General features: G+C 47.4%; 1 protein-coding gene and 1 pseudogene across 23 annotated transcripts in view; both read right to left on the bottom strand.

Annotated features, from left to right (window-relative positions):
- Epb41 (erythrocyte membrane protein band 4.1) overlaps positions 1-16,860 on the bottom strand; it is a 143,811-nt gene that overhangs the window by 1,060 nt on the left and 125,891 nt on the right. For 13 of the 23 annotated variants that reach the window (XM_060379420.1, XM_060379412.1, XM_060379414.1 and 10 more), the window contains 4 exons: positions 11,496-11,624; positions 3,967-4,068; positions 2,273-2,353; positions 104-208 (listed from right to left, as the gene is read on the bottom strand). In XM_060379420.1, the coding sequence (XP_060235403.1) occupies positions 110-208; positions 2,273-2,353; positions 3,967-4,068; positions 11,496-11,624 (411 nt within the window). In that variant the 3' untranslated portion in view covers positions 104-109. Of the gene's footprint in view, positions 1-103; positions 209-2,272; positions 2,354-3,966; positions 4,069-11,495; positions 11,625-12,773; positions 13,224-16,860 lie in introns of all 23 variants that reach the window. The other 10 variants (XM_060379401.1, XM_060379404.1, XM_060379406.1 and 7 more) reach the window with 1 other exon arrangement.
- Positions 4,077-11,487, bottom strand: LOC132652987 (small ribosomal subunit protein uS5-like; annotated as a pseudogene).

The raw sequence follows: 16,860 nt of genomic DNA, 5'->3' as shown, positions 1-16,860 counted from the left end.
GTAGATGTCTTTTGGGGTCAGGGGCCCCAAGCACCCAGAGTTCCTTAGAACACCCTCTGGCTGAGATGGTGGCGCTCCCCCACCCCCGCAGGAACACCCCTACCTGAGCTCACTCCTCAGAGATCTCAGTCTCCTGGTGGACAACCACCTTGGTCACTGACATGTCTGGGTGCTGTTCCTTGGCCTCCTTGATGGCTTGTACGAGGACCTGTGAAAAAAGTCAAAGCCAGTCAGGCAAAGAGCAACCCAGCTGGTGAAGGAAGCCTGGGGCATTTCTGTAATGATGGTGGGAGCAGGCAGCACACAGCACAGCCCAGGTGGAGCAGTGTCTTTTCCTGTCTTGTGGAAGGAAGCTCTTGGACCAAGACCACAGAGGCAGGGAAGGGCAGAGGTTTTCTGCAGAGAAACAGGCAACCTCAGGAGAAGATTCGTTCGGGGGGTGAATCTAGATCACAAACTGTTCAACATGGGAACATGGAGAGCCAGGTCAGGAAGGTGAGGAAGCACACAGCTTTTAAGAAAGAAGAGGTGTCTTTGGTAAGAGTGGAAGGAAGGCAGGAAGACAGGCAGGCGGGCTGCCCCGTGGCACACTAGTTGCTGGCCTAAGCACACTGATTTACTTAATCTTCACAACGGTTCCACTCTATAAACAAGGAAGCTGCAGGCAACACACATGCCAAGTTGCTTTACAGCTAGGAGCATGACCAGGCTTTGAATATGAGTCTCTTCTTTGCCACACAGTCAACCTTAGGTTCCGGGGTGTCAGTCTGAGCCCCGGAAGGAGCCTAGATTACTGTGGAACTACAGAGATTACTACTAGGCTACTGCAGAGCGCAGAGGGGCAGTCACGGCAGGCAGCGGCACCTGGCAGGGAAGCCTATTAGAGCTAGAGCTGTTTGCCCGATGCTTCCTAAGGACAGTCTCCAGCCCGGACTAGGAGACAGCTTCTGGCCTCTAGATTCCCACAAAACCTGCTATCTCTGCTGGCCCTGCTCCTCTTCAGTGACCCAGCTGCTACACTCTAGGCCTAGCTCAATCAAGCCCTCTCCCTGGAGGCTCCACCTCCCTCTAAGAAAGCCTACACAGTGTGCTTGCAGCTTTCATCAACAGTCCTTCCTAAAGTGCCTCCTCCCAAGCCCGAGCCAGCAAACCACGCCTCCTCCCTCCTGGAGCCTTCGGTTCCTAGATCAAAAACAAGGAACCCTGAGCTCTCTCTGAGCCATCAAGTATCATTACAGTGACTCTGACCCACGTTCATCTTCATTTTACAGGGTGAAGCCACAGCTCCAAGTTGCTCAGGGGTGTACACAACAGATCAGGGGCAGAGTTAGGGTTCAGACCTTTACTCCAAATACCTTCTGCCCCACAGCTCTTGCTGTCAAGAGCACAGATAACACGCAGCAGGGTTCAAGCCATAGACTTCGGACTGGTGTTAAGAGAGACCCACTGAGCTCAGCATACAGGCCACAAGGCCCCTACTTGGGTTTCCAGGCTTTTTTCTGGGACCCTGGGCACAGTATCCAAAGCAGTGAGTTCCAACCCTGCAGCTCCGCCCGGCTGTTCTTGGGTACATCAGCAGAGAGGCCAGCCCTGCCCTGGCAGGCCTGTCCCTTCCAGCCTCTTCCACCCCCTCTCCTCGGCAGCTCCACTGTGCTAACAGCACCCAGCAGAGAATTGGGAACATCAGTTCTGACCTTATTATTTGCTAATTGCTTGTACCACACAATTAGCACCTAATTAACATAAAAACATAGAATTTTTAGCACCCTAAAGGACGCAGGAATTATCTGGATCAACTCACTATCTTTTAGAGAGGAAAACATCAGATGTGAAATGATCTACGCACGGTTACACAGCAAACAGTGAGAGACCTGGGCCACAGAACGGGTTCCACGCCTCCTGGTGTCTTAGCCGTCTCCTGCTCTTCCCTGTGCAGTCTGCTCAGCTACTGCAGTCCTTGTGGGTAGGGCCAGCACCTCCCCTCTGGACTCCGAGGACTTGAAGCCCACAGGCACTTGCCATCTCCTCCACACACACTTATTTCTTGTTATTTGAGACAGGGTCTCACTGTGTAGCTCAGGTTGCCTGTGGTGAACTTCCTGCCTCAGCCTCCTGAGCACTGGCACAACAGGAGTGGGTGGCCACCATGCCCAGCACTGCCTGCCTAGCACTAACAGCTCCACCCCCTCAGGCTTCCATGTTTCTCTTGAGAGCGAAAACAGCTGTTTGGGGATGCTGCTGTGCCCATCATGGCCCCCTATGGCCTCCCTACCTGATCATGGTCGATGTCAGCATCTCCCGTGATCACAATTCTTTTCTCAATCCGGGTCTCGGAAATCCCACCTTTCACAGTCTGTAACCAAAGCAGAGGCCGGGTGAGTGCCACACACAGCAGGAAAGAAAAGCAAGACAGCCCGATGATTCTAAAGGCTCCCGTCCGTATGTTTTGTATATTTGTTTGTTTGTTATTTGAGAATGCAGCCCAGGCTGAGCACCGTGAGGCTGGCACTACCCAGGAGGGGTGTCCTGCTCCCCAACCTTGGGCTACTAGACTCTTTAGTATATGAACAAAATAAACAGTTTGTTATTTACTTTCTTTATTCTTTTAAAAAAGATTCATTTATTCTAAATAATACTAACACTCAGTTTTCATGCATACCAGAAGAGGGAATCAGGTTCCATCACAGATGGTTGTGAGCCACCATGTGGTTGCTGGGAATTGAACCCGGGTCCTCTGGAAGAGCAGCCAGAGTTCTTCCAGAGCCATCTCTCCAGCCCTACTTTCTTTTTCTTCTTTCCAAATTTCCAAATACTACAGAAACTCAGCAAGGAAGAGTGGCATCCCTTTTGGTTCTATATTTTTACTTGATTATGTTTAGGATGAGAACACAGCTTCAAACTGGGACTTCCTATTTTAAAGCATTTCACATTATTAACGTCAAAAGAGCCTAAATAATCTTAAGTAGGGACAAACAAGGAAGGCCAAGACTCAGACACATGGCTTGCTATCATCTGTGTCTTATGACAAAGCCTGGCCAATTTTTTTTCTTTCTTTTCTTTTCCTAAATGTCTTACCTATAAGAAATTGCAGGCCAGGTGTGGTGGAGCACACCTGTAACTCCAGCACTTCCGAGCCTGAGGTAAATACTTGTGCATTCCAGGTCAGCCTGGGCTACAGGGTGAGTTTCAAGCTAGTTAGGGCTACAGAATGAGATACCTCGACAAAAGAAAAAGAGAGAGAGAGAGAGAAAGAAGGAAAGAGAGAGAAAAAGAGAGAGAGAGAAAGAAGGAAGGAAAGAAAAAGAGAGGGAAGGAAGGAAGGAAGGAAGGAAGGAAGAAAGAAAGAAAGAAAGAAAGAAAGAAAGAAAGAAAGAAAGAAAGAAAGAAAGAAGGAGAAAGAAAGCAAGCGAGCAGGGGCATTTCTTCTAGGACTACAGAAAACAGGGCCTGCCTGATTTTCTGAGGATAATTCCAGCTTCTGACATTCCATCCCCATTGTTTCCTACAAAGCAGTCTGATGATTTCAGCATCTCGGCTCCAAACAATGGTTTCCATGGCCTCAGGATGCAAGACAAACTGATTCATCAGGTCAGGGATCTGTTTGCTAGCTCAAAAAATATGACTGTACCATATGAACAATCCATGTCCTTAACTGTCCATGCGTGCACGTTTGTGTGCCTGAGGCTGGACCCTCCAGCCTGTGCAGGTGGGCAGGTGCTCTGCCACAGATATACGCCCGGCCCAAGCTGAGTTGAGACTTCCTCCCCAGCAAGGTGGACAGATATACGCTGAGACTAATAATGTGTGGCATTCCCAGGTGCATGCTGGGGAAGGCGTCGGGTCTTTCCACCTGGGACACTTTGAGTAACATAACACAAAAGTGACGGAGCCGAGAGCTGTTGCTTATGGAGGTCCACTCTATGGAGGGTGGCACCGCGCTCAGCAGGTCGCTGGGAGCTCCGTTACCTTGGTGATCTGTGTTGTGGTTGTGCTGCTTGTGGTCTCAGATGTGATGGTCTGAGCTGTCAGCAAGACTCCAGGGTCTAAGTCCCCATTGCTGTCCTCAGTCTGCAGAAGAAAGGACAAGTCATCAGGCCCCTCAGGAGACCATGGGGCAAAGGCCCAGGCGCAACATGGCTCTTCAGCTGTACATTCTTCTTTTAAAAAAAATCTAATTCCCTCACTCTCAAATCTGAGAATGATCAGAACCAGCCTCCTGGGAACAAAGCTCCTTCTGAAGAGTTGATGAACAGGGCTGGAGAGACGGCTCAGTGTCTAAGGAGCACTGGTTGTTCTTCCAGAGGACCTAGGTTTGATAGGATCCTTCTTCCTAACACCCACATGACAGCTCATATCCATCTATAATTCCAACTCCAAGAGATCCAATGTCCTAGAACAGCCAGAGCTACATCGTGAGACCCTGTCTCAAAAAAACCCAACCAAACAAAAAAATTGAATGAAATCACACATTTGATCCCAGCATGTGGGAGGCAGAGGCAGGCAGATCTCTGAGTTTGAGGCCAGCCTATAACTTCTAGGATATCCAGAGCTGCATAGTGTCCTGCCGCCCCCCCCCCCAAATGTTGATGAGTGTAAGTCCCTCAGCACTAGGTCAGGAACTGGAGTGGGTCTGAAAGAGGCAGAAGAAGTGGGGCACAGCTTCAAGAGTGACTCCAAGATACACAGGGGACACCCTGCAGTTCACAGGCGGCCTCTGAAGCATCTTTATTAAAGCTATCCTAGGAGAGCCACAGCAGGGAGGGGGCTGTTCACGCCCTCTGGTCAGAAAACTGACACCTAGACGGGCGTGGTGGCACACACCCTTAGTCCTAGCACTCGGGAAGCAGAGAGGCAGGCAGATCTCTGAGTTCAAGGTCAGTCTGGTCTACAGATTGATTCTAGGACAGCCAGGACTACAAAAACCAAACCAAACCAAACCAAACCAAACCAAACCAAACCAAACACAAACAAACCCAAAAAACCTGAGTGTTAGGGGCTGATCTAATACTGGCCCTCAAGATCTCGTTATACTATCCTTGTTTTGTAAACCTGCCTAAGACGTGACTGGTTGATTAAATGGCCTATATCTGGGCAGGGTAAGATGGGGTTGGCGTGGCTAGGGCTCTGAGGCATCGGGTTCAAGAGAATCACAGGTGACCAATGGACGAAGAGAGGAAAAAGGACCCCATGATGGGTTAGTGTGGAGAGAAAAACAATGAGGGCCAAGAGGAAAGACTCCAATAATGGTGGAAAAGGTCCAGATGAAGAATACAAGCAAGTACCATGGGATGATGGATGGAAGGGAGACCAGATGAGGATTAAGGTGGATGGCATTGGAGGGGGCCTGGGAGATGGATGGTGAGGATATTGAGACAGTGTAAGTGAAATATCTGACAGGCCCAAGGTAAACAAGGCAATTATAAATCTAACAGGTGTCTGTGTCTTATTATTTGTAATAGCGGGTAAAATAATACCACCATGATGTTAGGGCTAATAATAAACATTATGTAGCCTAACACTCATTTATTTTTTTAATTACTACAATACCCGAGAGGGATCACTGTGTTGTCATCAGACCTCATGTTCTTTATACACATCCAAGGGTGTGAGTGAGCTACACCACAGAGTGAAAAGGGAATCTCACACTAGCAGGTGAGGGAACCGTTCACCTACGACAGCTGAGCCAGGAACTGAGCAAAGGAAGCAGGAAGTGACCACCCATGAGAAAGCAGGGCACATGCGCCAAAGGCTTTACTGTAGGGGCTCCTCCTTGCTGGGAGGCACTCAAGTGCTTTAAATGCCAGGCTTTGCAAACAAGGACCAAGGCTGCTTATTATGACTAGCTAAGAAACGGCATTAGCAAGAAGCTGAAGAGATGGTGGCAGGGGCCAGGAACAATCATCATCAGCAGGCATGTGGGCAGCTAGAGCTGCACAGGCCTCCATGACCGAGAGAGAAGAAAGCGGGGTAACGGCGGCGTTTACCTACAGTGAGTGCTGTCTAGATAGCAGACCAGAAACATCGAGCACGGGTTTCAGAGAACGAAAACTGTTTCCATAAAGGGTACCAGCCAGACATGCCATAGATAACTTCCTCCTCTTGGTGTACATCACCAGAATAAGAAGCGCCGTTTTATAAGGTTCTGAGGGTGGAACCCAGGGCGTCAGATGCAGGCTGGGCAAGTACTCTATTGCCTGAGTCCCACTACCCTGCATTAAAAAAAAAATCTTGAGATAGGAAATTCAGTTGCCTAGGTTGGCCTTGAACTCACAATCCTTAGACCTCATGAATAGCTGAGATTAAAGGTCTGCACCAGGGAACAGGGACTATTTCTGACAGGAACTCAATGGCAGGCTCTTTGACCTCTCTACCCCCCAAGGGAGGAGCAGTCCTGCTAGGCCACAGAGGAGGACTTTGCAGCCAGTCCTGAAGATACCTGATAAAACAGGGTCAGATGAAAGGGGAGGAGGTCCTCCCCAACCAGTGGACTTAGAAAGGGGCAGGGAGGAGATGAGGGAGGGAGGGTGGGATTGGGAGGGAATGAGGGAGTGAGATATAGCTGGGATACAGAGTTAATAAAATATAACTACTAATAAAAATAAAAAAACAATATTGATAAAAAAAAAAAAAGGTCTGCACTACCAGGCTTGCCACAAAGATTTAAAATTTCAACATGAAGTTTAAATGGTGTGCCGTCAGCCTCCCTCCTATTTCCAAGCGGTCTGTCTTTTTTGTTTGCTTGGTTAGTTGGTGTTTTTGTTTTGTTTTAATATGAGTGCTCTGTCTTCACACACACACCAGAAGAGGGCATCAGATTCCATTACAGATGGCTGTGAGACACCACGTGGTTGCTAGGAATTGAACTCAGGACCTCTGGAAGAGCAGCCAGTGGTCTAAACTGCTGAGCCATCTCTCCAGCCGCTGTTTGTTTGAGACAGGGTTTCTGTGTGTAGTTCTGGCTGTCCTGGAACTCACTCTCTAGACCAGTCTCAAACTCTCAGAGATCTACCTGCCTCTGCCTCCTGAGTGCTTGGGTTGAAGGCGTGTGCCACCATGCCCAGCCTTTAGTTCCACACTCACACTTGGAGTCACACTTCTTTTTTTTTTTTTTTTTTTCCTTCTTATTTTCTTTTTCGAGACATGGCTGTCCTAGAACTCAAAGATCCGTCTGCCTCTGCCTCCCATGTGCTGGGATTAAAGGTATGTGCCACCGCTACCACCAGGCTGAAGCCACGCTTTCTTCTTGACTATCCTGGAACTCACTTTGTAGGCCAGGCTGGCCTCGAACTCAGAGATTTGCCTGCCTCTGCCTCCTTAGCGCTGGGATCAAGGTCGTGTACCACCACTCTCTGGCAGAGCCACACTTCTTTTACATGTTTTTTTGTTTTTGTTTTTGTTACACTGGGCCCAAGCTGGGCTTGGATTCATGGTCCTACTGCCTCAGTTTCCCAAGTTCTAGGAGTAGAGGTGAGCCACATACCTAGCTCACACTTTCTATTCTCTTTTCATTCCTTGAGTGTGTTTGTGTATAAATGTGTACATATGTGTATGGAGGTGTGTTTGCCTGGAGACACCAGAGGTTAACAAAGGGTATCTTCCTCAACTGCTCTCCATCTTATTTATTCATTTGTTGTTGTTTTTTTTAACAGATTTAATTCACTTTATTTTTCTTGTATAAAAACCCTTATGTGGTAGCCACAGGTAGAGCCTGCGTCCGCTGAACAGAGACTCTGATGTGGGTTTTCACAAGCTGATCAGTGAATTCCTGATAAGGAGACTTGGTGAAAACAGTCTCTTCCCAGAGGTCAGGGGTCAGGTTGCTGTAGGTCTTGGAGATGGCATCAAAGGTGGCCTTGGCAAAGTTGCCCAGGGTGGCAGCGCAGCCCCTGGCTGATGTGTAGCAGTCATCAATACCGGCTGTCATCAGTAGCTTCTTGGGCACAGGACAATGCCAGTGCCTCTGGGGACAGGGATGAGACAGGGATCAAAACAGCCACAGCGGCCTGTCACCTTGCACGGAACAGTCGGGCTTTCCAATCTTGTTGCCCCAATAGCCTCTCCACACACGGACGATGGAAAGCTTGGCCAAGATGATGGCTCCTCGGATGGCAGTGGCTACCTCCTTGGAGCACCTCACCAAGCCCAACATGGCCATCATATCCCAATTAGTGACAAAAACCTTGAACCTAGTCCGGTGGCCAGCCAGTGTCTGCTTCTGCACTGGCATAATTTTAGAACCTCATCTTTTAGGGATGCACCCAGGAAAAAGCCCATAATCTCAGATTCCTTAATGGGCAGGGAGAACTGGTAGATCTCCTCCAAGGACTTTATCTTCATGTCCTTAACCAGATGGCACAGCGTGGTGACAGGGATCCACTCCTTGCCTTCGGCTTAACCTCCATGAGCCCCTCAGCCTTGGCCATGCCCATGGCCTCGACCACTACTGCGGGTCTTAGGCCCCTAAGACCGCCAATCCTGAGCCCCCAGGTCTTCCAGTCCCTCCTGCTGCACCAGCGTCATCTGCCATTTGGTGTTTTCCCGAAGAAGAAGCTGTTTGCTTCTTCTTTGAGGCAGGGTCTCACTATACAGCCTTGGTTGGCCTATATAAACCAGGCTGGCCTCAAACTCATAGAGGTCGGCCTTCCTCAGCCTCTGAGTGCGGGGATTAAAGGGGTGCACCACCACACCTGGCTTCTATCTTGTTTTTTGAAATGAGCTCTTTCACTGACAGTAGAGCTCATCGATTTATAGCGCTGGCTGGCCAATGAGCTCTAGGGATCGTCCTGTCTCCTGACCCCTGATCCCCGGCTCCGACAGGTGCCCCCCTGACCCTGGCTTTTTCCATGGGTGCTGGGATTTGAATTAAGGTTTTAATACTTGTATAGCAAAGACTTTACTGACTATGCCATCTCTTCAGCCCCTTATTTTTAGGTATCCACCCAGAGAGAATGTATCGCTACTCAAGGCCATATCACACATAGCTCTCACATACATGGCTATACCCCCTCCCATACTTCTGCCTAGGAACAAAAGATGTGATTCCCATGTTTGGCCATATTACTCATTCATTCATTTATCATGTAGACTTCCCCAGCAGAAGCCACACAGAAGTACCTCAATAGGATGTTCCAAAGTTTATTTAGCCAATACCCCAACTGAAGGCCATTTAGGTTGTTTCCATGGCAGTGACAATTTAAAGGATCTATTCCTTTGCATATCAAGTAATTCCCTTCTGCATCCTCAGGCTAATATTGTGTATAATCATGAAGCAATTTTTCTTTTCTTCCTCTTCAGTCCCTCCCATGCTAAGGCCTACTTGATAGCTTTTTTCAGTCTCTCTTGACTGACAGGTCTTTCTCTTCTCATTTCCTAAGGTGACACTTACTTCTGTTCTTACAACCATCTCCTCAGATCTGCTCTGGTCTTAACCTTGTCTCCAGGCCTGCCCCTACTTTAATAAAGTCAATACAGAGCTTTAGGAATCACCTTTAAAAGGCCACTGCTTTAATGATGCTACTTTATCACCCACCACCAAAAAATGCAAAGCAACTTGTCATTTACCAAATGAAATCTCGCACTCTACACCACGAGAGAGGAGCACACACAGACTGACTGAACATCATGGAGATGCCAGCACTCGACAGACACCATTTCACCTAAACTTCCAGCAAATCTTGCAGCCATAGGTGGTTCTAGCCCAGGCAATGGAGAGGCTGGTGATTTCCCTACGATCATCTAGCAAGCAGCTCTCCCCTTTCGGGGATCCAATGCTGTGCCTAATTGCAAAGCACATGCTTTACCCTGAGGAAGGACAAGCTTCCTGAGGGTGAAACATCATCTAGCTCAAGGTGTCGGGAAGGCTGACTGAAAAGCTCTTCAGTGTCCAGCCAGAGCTACACAGTTGTCCCGCTGCTCTGTGCTCTACCCAAGCGGCAGCCCCAGCTCCCTGGATTATCTCTTTGCCCATTTGAATTTCTTTACAGAACTTTCTAGTGTCTGATGTTTATTTATGTGGTTGTTTTTCATTTTTGGTTGTTAATTTTTCTAGTCAAGGTCTTTCAGGCCAGTTGGAAAGCCCCAAACTCCCAATCACCTGCCTCTACCTCAAGTGCGAGGATTCCACTGTGGGTCACTGGGTCTGGCTGTTACAGAGCTTTATTGCCTACCCTTCTCTCCTTACTAGAATGTTCCCTAGAAGGTAGGGATTGCCTACCCTTACACCACTTTGACTTAATACATAAAAGCTCAATAAACATCTGTTGTAGAAGTGAATTAAGAGCTCATCTTATAGAGGACTAACTTCTTGCCTTCTGTGACAAAAAAAAAAAAAAGAATTCAACAGAACACAACTCTAGCTCATTCAAATTACCAAAAATGATGAAGTTTCACTGTAATTAGGAAGTAAAATAACTTTAAAATTTTAAACTTTCATAATAATTCCATGGCACAGACACTAACATCATTAGCAGGGCTGGCCAAGTTTTAATGACTTGCCTAAGTTAGAAAACAGAGGGGTCCAAGGTCAGGTCTATCTGACCCAAAGCCCACGCTCTTCATCACATTAGAATAACTTGCTCAAATGACTCAGGAGGATGGACATGAACAGATCTATGGTAATTTCATTTGCTCTTTGGTGCTGAACTGGGGCCTCACACACTTCAAGAGTTAAACCCTCAGCCCTGACATTTTATTTTAGTATTTTTGGTTTGTTTGTTTGTTTGTTTGTTTGTTTTGAGACAAGGTTTCTCTGTGTAGCCCTGTGTAGCTGTCCTGGACTCACTTTGTATCCCTGGCTGGCCTTGAATTCACAGTGATCTTCCTGCCTCTGCCTCCTGGAGTGCTGGGATTACATGCATGGGCCACCATACCTGGCTGATAAATTATTTTTGAGAAAGGATCTCGTGTAGCCCAGGCTGGCCTCGGACTCATTATGTGACTGAGAATGACCCTGAACTTCCGATCCATCTGCCTCCACATCCAAAGTGCTGGCATTACAGTGTGCAACAACCACACCCAGTTTTTCCTTTTTTAGCTCCACACATGTAGAGGTCAGAGGGCAGCTACAGGTAGCAGTTCTCACGTGCTTTTCATCTTTTGTTTGAGGCAGGGTCTTTCACTGACACACAGGTCAGACTAGTAGGCCCTCAAACTTCCATCTCAACAATCGGGGCGGGAGGAGCGGTCTAAAGCCAGGCCCTCATGGTGTGAGGCACATGTTTGCCAACTGAACCATCTTCCCAGCCCAAACCAGACCTGGTTTTTATGTGATTCAGGGACTGAACCTACATTTTCATGCATGCTCACTCATCAACTGAGCTGTCCAGATTCCTGGCCCTCAGTCTGCTCTGAGCGAAGACTATTTGGATGTCCTTAAGTCAGTGATCTAGAAAGAACTATCCTGGCATTACTGGCAGTAAGTGAGTAAACGCTGAAGAAAGAAACCATTCCTTGTCTTCCATCCGGACTCTGTTCTGAAGCATCAGATGGTGGCTTACCTGGGCAGCCTCGTAGGTGATGGTCTTGGTCTCAGTGTGGACAATAGGGACATCTTTGGTTGGGATTTCACTTTTCACAGCATTGGCAGAATCTGAGATGGTGACAGTCTGAGTCTTTACCAGAGGAGGCTGTGGACAGTAAGAAACAGAGTTGGCCACATCTTCCTGCAGGTGGTAGAGAGCTAAACCTTCTGACCCTGTTCTGATCAAAGCCTTAGCTTGAATCAAGCAAAGGCTGGAGTCACTCGCCAAAGGACACAATTCCCAAGAGGCCCTGACAAGGTGCTACATCTTGAGAAGGGTATTAAAAGCGACATTACTGTAGTCACTTTCATAAGCTTAATGGAAAATTAGAACACCAGTTTATGACTGGTGACATAAAACACTTCAAACTGACCTTCAGAATTTGAATATAAAATTATCTGCCAAAGAGAAATCACTTTCATTCGTCCTTGTGACTGTACATTGCAATTAAGAAAACCAGACACATCTCCCCACTCAGTACAAATGTACACGAAGCAGCAATGGCCCTGGAACACATTTCCTTGGAATTCATTAACTTCTTTCAAATCAATGTCAGACATTCACTTTGGATTTAGGGAAGAAATAGTATTTGGAAAACCAGAAAGAAAAAAAAATCAGCTCTCCCACCACCTGGTGATTAATTTCAGAATTCCAAAAGAATGAACATTAGTAGAATGGCACGGGCCTTTTTGCCTATCTCGTCACCGTTCCCAGGATATCAATCACCCTAAAACTACCACTTGATTGAGAGAGTTAAGTGGCCACTCACCTTAGTACAGAGGTTAGTGCCTATGATCACAGAAACCCCATGAGGGGGCAGTGGCAGTGGTGGCCCGCATAACATAGCAGAATGAATTCTCACTTAAAAACCAAATGTTAGTGAGGAGTACTGCAAAATTTTTGAGCATGGTCTCAGAGCCCTGAAGGCCCCGCCCCACAGGAGTCTCTGTAATTCGTCTCTTGCCAAAGCTCGTCCTTGAGGAAGGAAAGAAGAGCAAACTTACACCAGCTCCTTGAAGGTAAACAACTGGAGAGTTTATTCCTGAGAGTGTTGTCAAGTCATCAGAAGAGAAAGGGTGACTAGCCAGAGCTAATTCCTCTGACTGAGTTTCCTGATGGCAAAGGCTTCACTTTGACTCTGACCCTGAAAATGGCAGAGGCCATACCACCACCACTGCCACCTCCTCCACAGACAAGATTCTGACCCTCTCCCAAAGAGTGTCAGTAAACTTGCATTGTCACGTCAGCTACTACCTGGAAACTTCGAATGAGGGTGGGGAACTGGTTACCCACAGAAGAGTCAAGAAAGGATCCGCTCTGGCTCTCAAGGGTCTCTGCTGGTGCAACTGGCTCTTCATTACTGTCTGCCTTTTTTTCACCGAGCTGCAGCTGGCAGGAAGCTGGAGTTACTGAGAAACTTAAGGTACTGGCCTGCTCCTCCACTCCCAAACACTCCCCACTTGGGCCTGTTGGCTTCTCGCTAGCATCAAGATAGCCAGCTGCCTCCTGCTCCTTCTCTTCCGCCTCCTTGCTGTTTATGGAGAGGGAGCCAGAACCAAAGCTCTGTGGAGACGCTGGTGGGGTGGTCATCAGGCTCTGACTAGGAACTACTGACTGCTTGGGGCACTCCCATTCAGAGGCAGGGTGGGTGGGAGGCCCTTTTGTCACGATAGCCACCTCCTCTGTGCGAATGCCATTTATACTCTACAAATGAATGAACACACACAAAAGCGAGATTATGAGTAAATGTGGAAATAAGAGTGAAACCGAAAATCAGCAATGACTTTTTAAGAAATCTCAAACATGTTAATGCTCTCACCACCAAGACTCTTAGCTCCAAAGATGATCAAAAGAACTGCTGTTCATACACGGGTCACAAGCTTTAACAGTTTCAACTTTGGTCCTATTTCTGGACCACTGCCAATATGAGCACAGTTTCAATGCACCTCACAGCGCTCTGCACCTTCACCTGCCTACAGCCTATGCTTTCATACCTAAAGAGTTACTCTGTCACTCCTACTCAACCAGCTCAATCATGCAAAAGACGTGCAACCTGGGAGTTAATCAAAATACATTCTTGATGAGTTCTCAGATCTCAAAACTGTATGTTTATATCATATTGGTCCCTAAGAAATCTTGTCAGCAGGGAGACAGTGCATGATGCATAACTGGCTTCAATCTCGAGCCTGATGTCAGGCCCGGTACCAAGGGAAGGGAAATGACCAGCAGTTGACATGCTTCTCCAGAGATGAGTGGCACAACATGCCAACCACAGGGTGAGAAAAAGTTCAGGAGACAGAGGTCCCTCCTGGCTACATGCCTCTCTTCATGGGACACGGGATGGATATGTACACGTGTGTATGTGCGCACATACATGCAGACATATATATATATGTACATATTTATTTGGCTTTTACTATCTCATTTTTTAAGTTTGTAGCTCTGAAGCAGTTCATCATAAAAAGTTAAGTATTCACATACATAAACTAATTGAACTTAAAATACACCATCCATTCATTTCACTTTTTAGCTTGACTTTCCAGCAGTCTTTAGCGTTATTGATTCCAGCTGCTAGGAGGAGATGCTCCTTTCTCTGGGAGTTAAATCCACTCAGGCCTCAAATCTCAGAAAGATCTTTTGTTTGTTTGTTTTTTGAGATAGGATATATTTATGTGGCCTGGGCTGTCCTGAACTCACTTTGTAGATCAGGCTGGCTTCAAACGCAGAGAGATCTGTCTGCCTCTGCCTCCTAGAGTGCTAGGACTACAGGCGTGCGCCACCACGGCTGGCTTTAGAAAGATGACTTTACCACTTTGCACGCTATGTGGGAACTTAGAACAGAAAGGTGATCTTTTAGGAAGATGCTCCCGGAGAAAATACACAGCTTGGACCAGCTGACACATTTCATGTCAATCAATCATCTACCTACCTACTTACCCTATGTCTATCTAATTATGTTTAAAAACCACCGCTCTTCCCCTGCCAACCAGCCCATGTTGTGATGGATATAAAGGAAAGTCCTGAACTCTAGATCCCACTTAACTCCTGAGCACCTTCAAATAGGCAAGTGAAGAGCATCTCGAACAGGCACATGCCGAATCAGATGAGGACATCCTCCGTTAGCCAGTTATAACTATTACACAGGGCAAGAGAACTGAGAGGCTGGGGATCTAGCTGTCTTTAGACCAGACACATAAAATACTTTGGCTAATAGCATATGAATTTCCTCATATTTAAATGAGACTAACATTTAGCTGGGCTTGTAGAGGTCTGAGGATCAAATACAATAACATCTATGAAAACACTCTGCAATTCCAAGGTACCAACCCCTTCACATAATTCAACCAATCAGCAGGGCCGCTATACTGTGCTCGGCCTAGAGGGCACAAGAACTGATTTGTCATTGCTATGAACATACTAGACTACTTTCTAGCAGCCTTATCTCACAAGTTGTTGGTTTTCTCCCTCCAACCCCCATAAAGAGTTAACCAAGTTGGGCAGTGTTGGTACACACCTTTAATCCCAGCACTCAGGAGGCAGAGGCAGGCGGATCCCTGTGATTTCAAGGCTAGGATGGTCTACAAAGTGAGTCCAGGACAACCAGGGATACACAGAGAAACCCTGTCTTGGAAAAAAAAAAGTTGACCAAAAATAGCTCCCAAATGGGCTTCCTCACAACATGCATCCAGCTCAGGGAAGTACCAAGCCCATTCACATGCAGAGGAGTACCAAAACTTCTCTATATAATTTCCCTGCAAACTGGAAGGCTGGCTGATTAAGACAACCAAACAACAGTTAACTTTGTTGTTTGCTTTTTCTTCTTCTTCTTCTTCTTTTAACCAGTATCACTATGTATCCCTGGCTGGCCTTGGATCTGTGATTAATCCTCCCAAGTACAGGGATTACGGGCATGTAACACCGTGCCTGGCAGGCCAGTTTTGTGTCCGTCTGCAGAAATGATGTGACAGTCTCATCAAGAAGTAGTTTGCTAATTAAACACTGTTAGGCTAGCACCTCTTTTTGATTGCTTTGTATCATTTCGTATGCCCCTGGGCAGGGCTGATGGTCTTTTCTTTCCACTCCGAAGGTCCAGGGGACTAAACTCGGGTCACTAGGCTTGGCAGCAAGTGCTTTTACTTGCTGACCGTCTCTAGGCTGGCCTCTTGACTCAAAGTTGTGTGCTGCTGAGTGAGATTAAACAGATTAATTTTCCCTCTAAAGCAAATACAGAAAAGATCAAAGGTTCAAGCTGTAGTGAGAGTAATGTCAACTCAGTAAACACTGAGAGAACCTCGCATGCGTTAGCTGTCACAAAGAGAAGGAAGACCGGCAGCAGTTGGGTTGATCGGCCCTGGGCCGCACTCTGAGGCCAAATCAACCTCTCCGGTTGGTGCCACTGTCTGATCTCATGGGCAATACAGACGACCATTTACTGGACATCACCGCCTCCTGTAACTCCTCCAGATTAAATTTTCGGAGGCGCTGCCTGGCTTCTACTAGGCAGCGGTGCTGCCTTGTGTGCCGGGCCAGAGTCCAGGTCGGTGTCCACGCTTTCTTTATACTACTATTGTCCCCACTGCATTTATTTTACTCAATGTGTGTTTGTGTGTTCGTGTACAAGTGTGTGGATGTGCACCCGCATACGGGGAGGTCAGGGGACAACTTGTGGAAGCCAGTTCTCTCCTTCCACCACGTGGGTCCCAGGGATGGCTCTCTGGTAGTCAGGCTCGGCAGCAGGCGCCTTTGTTCGGAGCCGTCTCACCAAGCCCAAGCATTTCCCCTCTGTAACACTTTACCCTGGGTAACTGTTTCTACATCTGCCGGCTTCACCTAGGCTCTACCTGGTTTCTAAGAGACAAAGTTCTCTCACTGGTGTGCAGCTTGCTGGTCACTGGCCGGTGAGTGAGCCCAGCATCCTCCCGTCACCGCCACTCCAGCGCTGACCTTTTAATCCTGTGCCACCACACCTAGCATTTTTACTTGCTTTCTGGGGCTCAAACTCGGGCCCTCATGCTTGCACAGTGAGTATTTACCAACTAGGCTACCTCCGCGGTCCCTCATTTAATTCTTTACAATGTCATTTTGTGGTAATCACTGTCCTTATTTTATAAATGAAGGAACTGGAGAGCTTAAGCAAGTTAGACCTGGTGTTTAGATTCAGCTCCGTCCCTGCTTCTGAGGCACCTCTCTTTACACAGCAGTGGTCTTAGTAGGACCAACACATGTGCTTGACTATGCTCAAAAGAATGGCCATCACCACAGTCCAATCTTGAGAAGCACAACGACTGTCCAACGACCCCATAGGAGGAGCTATTTTAGTGGCTGACATTTTAAACATAAG

Source organism: Meriones unguiculatus, chromosome 3, assembly GCF_030254825.1.
Source record: "Meriones unguiculatus strain TT.TT164.6M chromosome 3, Bangor_MerUng_6.1, whole genome shotgun sequence".
NCBI lineage: Eukaryota > Metazoa > Chordata > Mammalia > Rodentia > Muridae > Meriones > Meriones unguiculatus.
The sequence above is the reverse complement of the archived record's forward strand: the minus strand, read 5'-3'. Positions and strand labels throughout refer to the sequence as shown.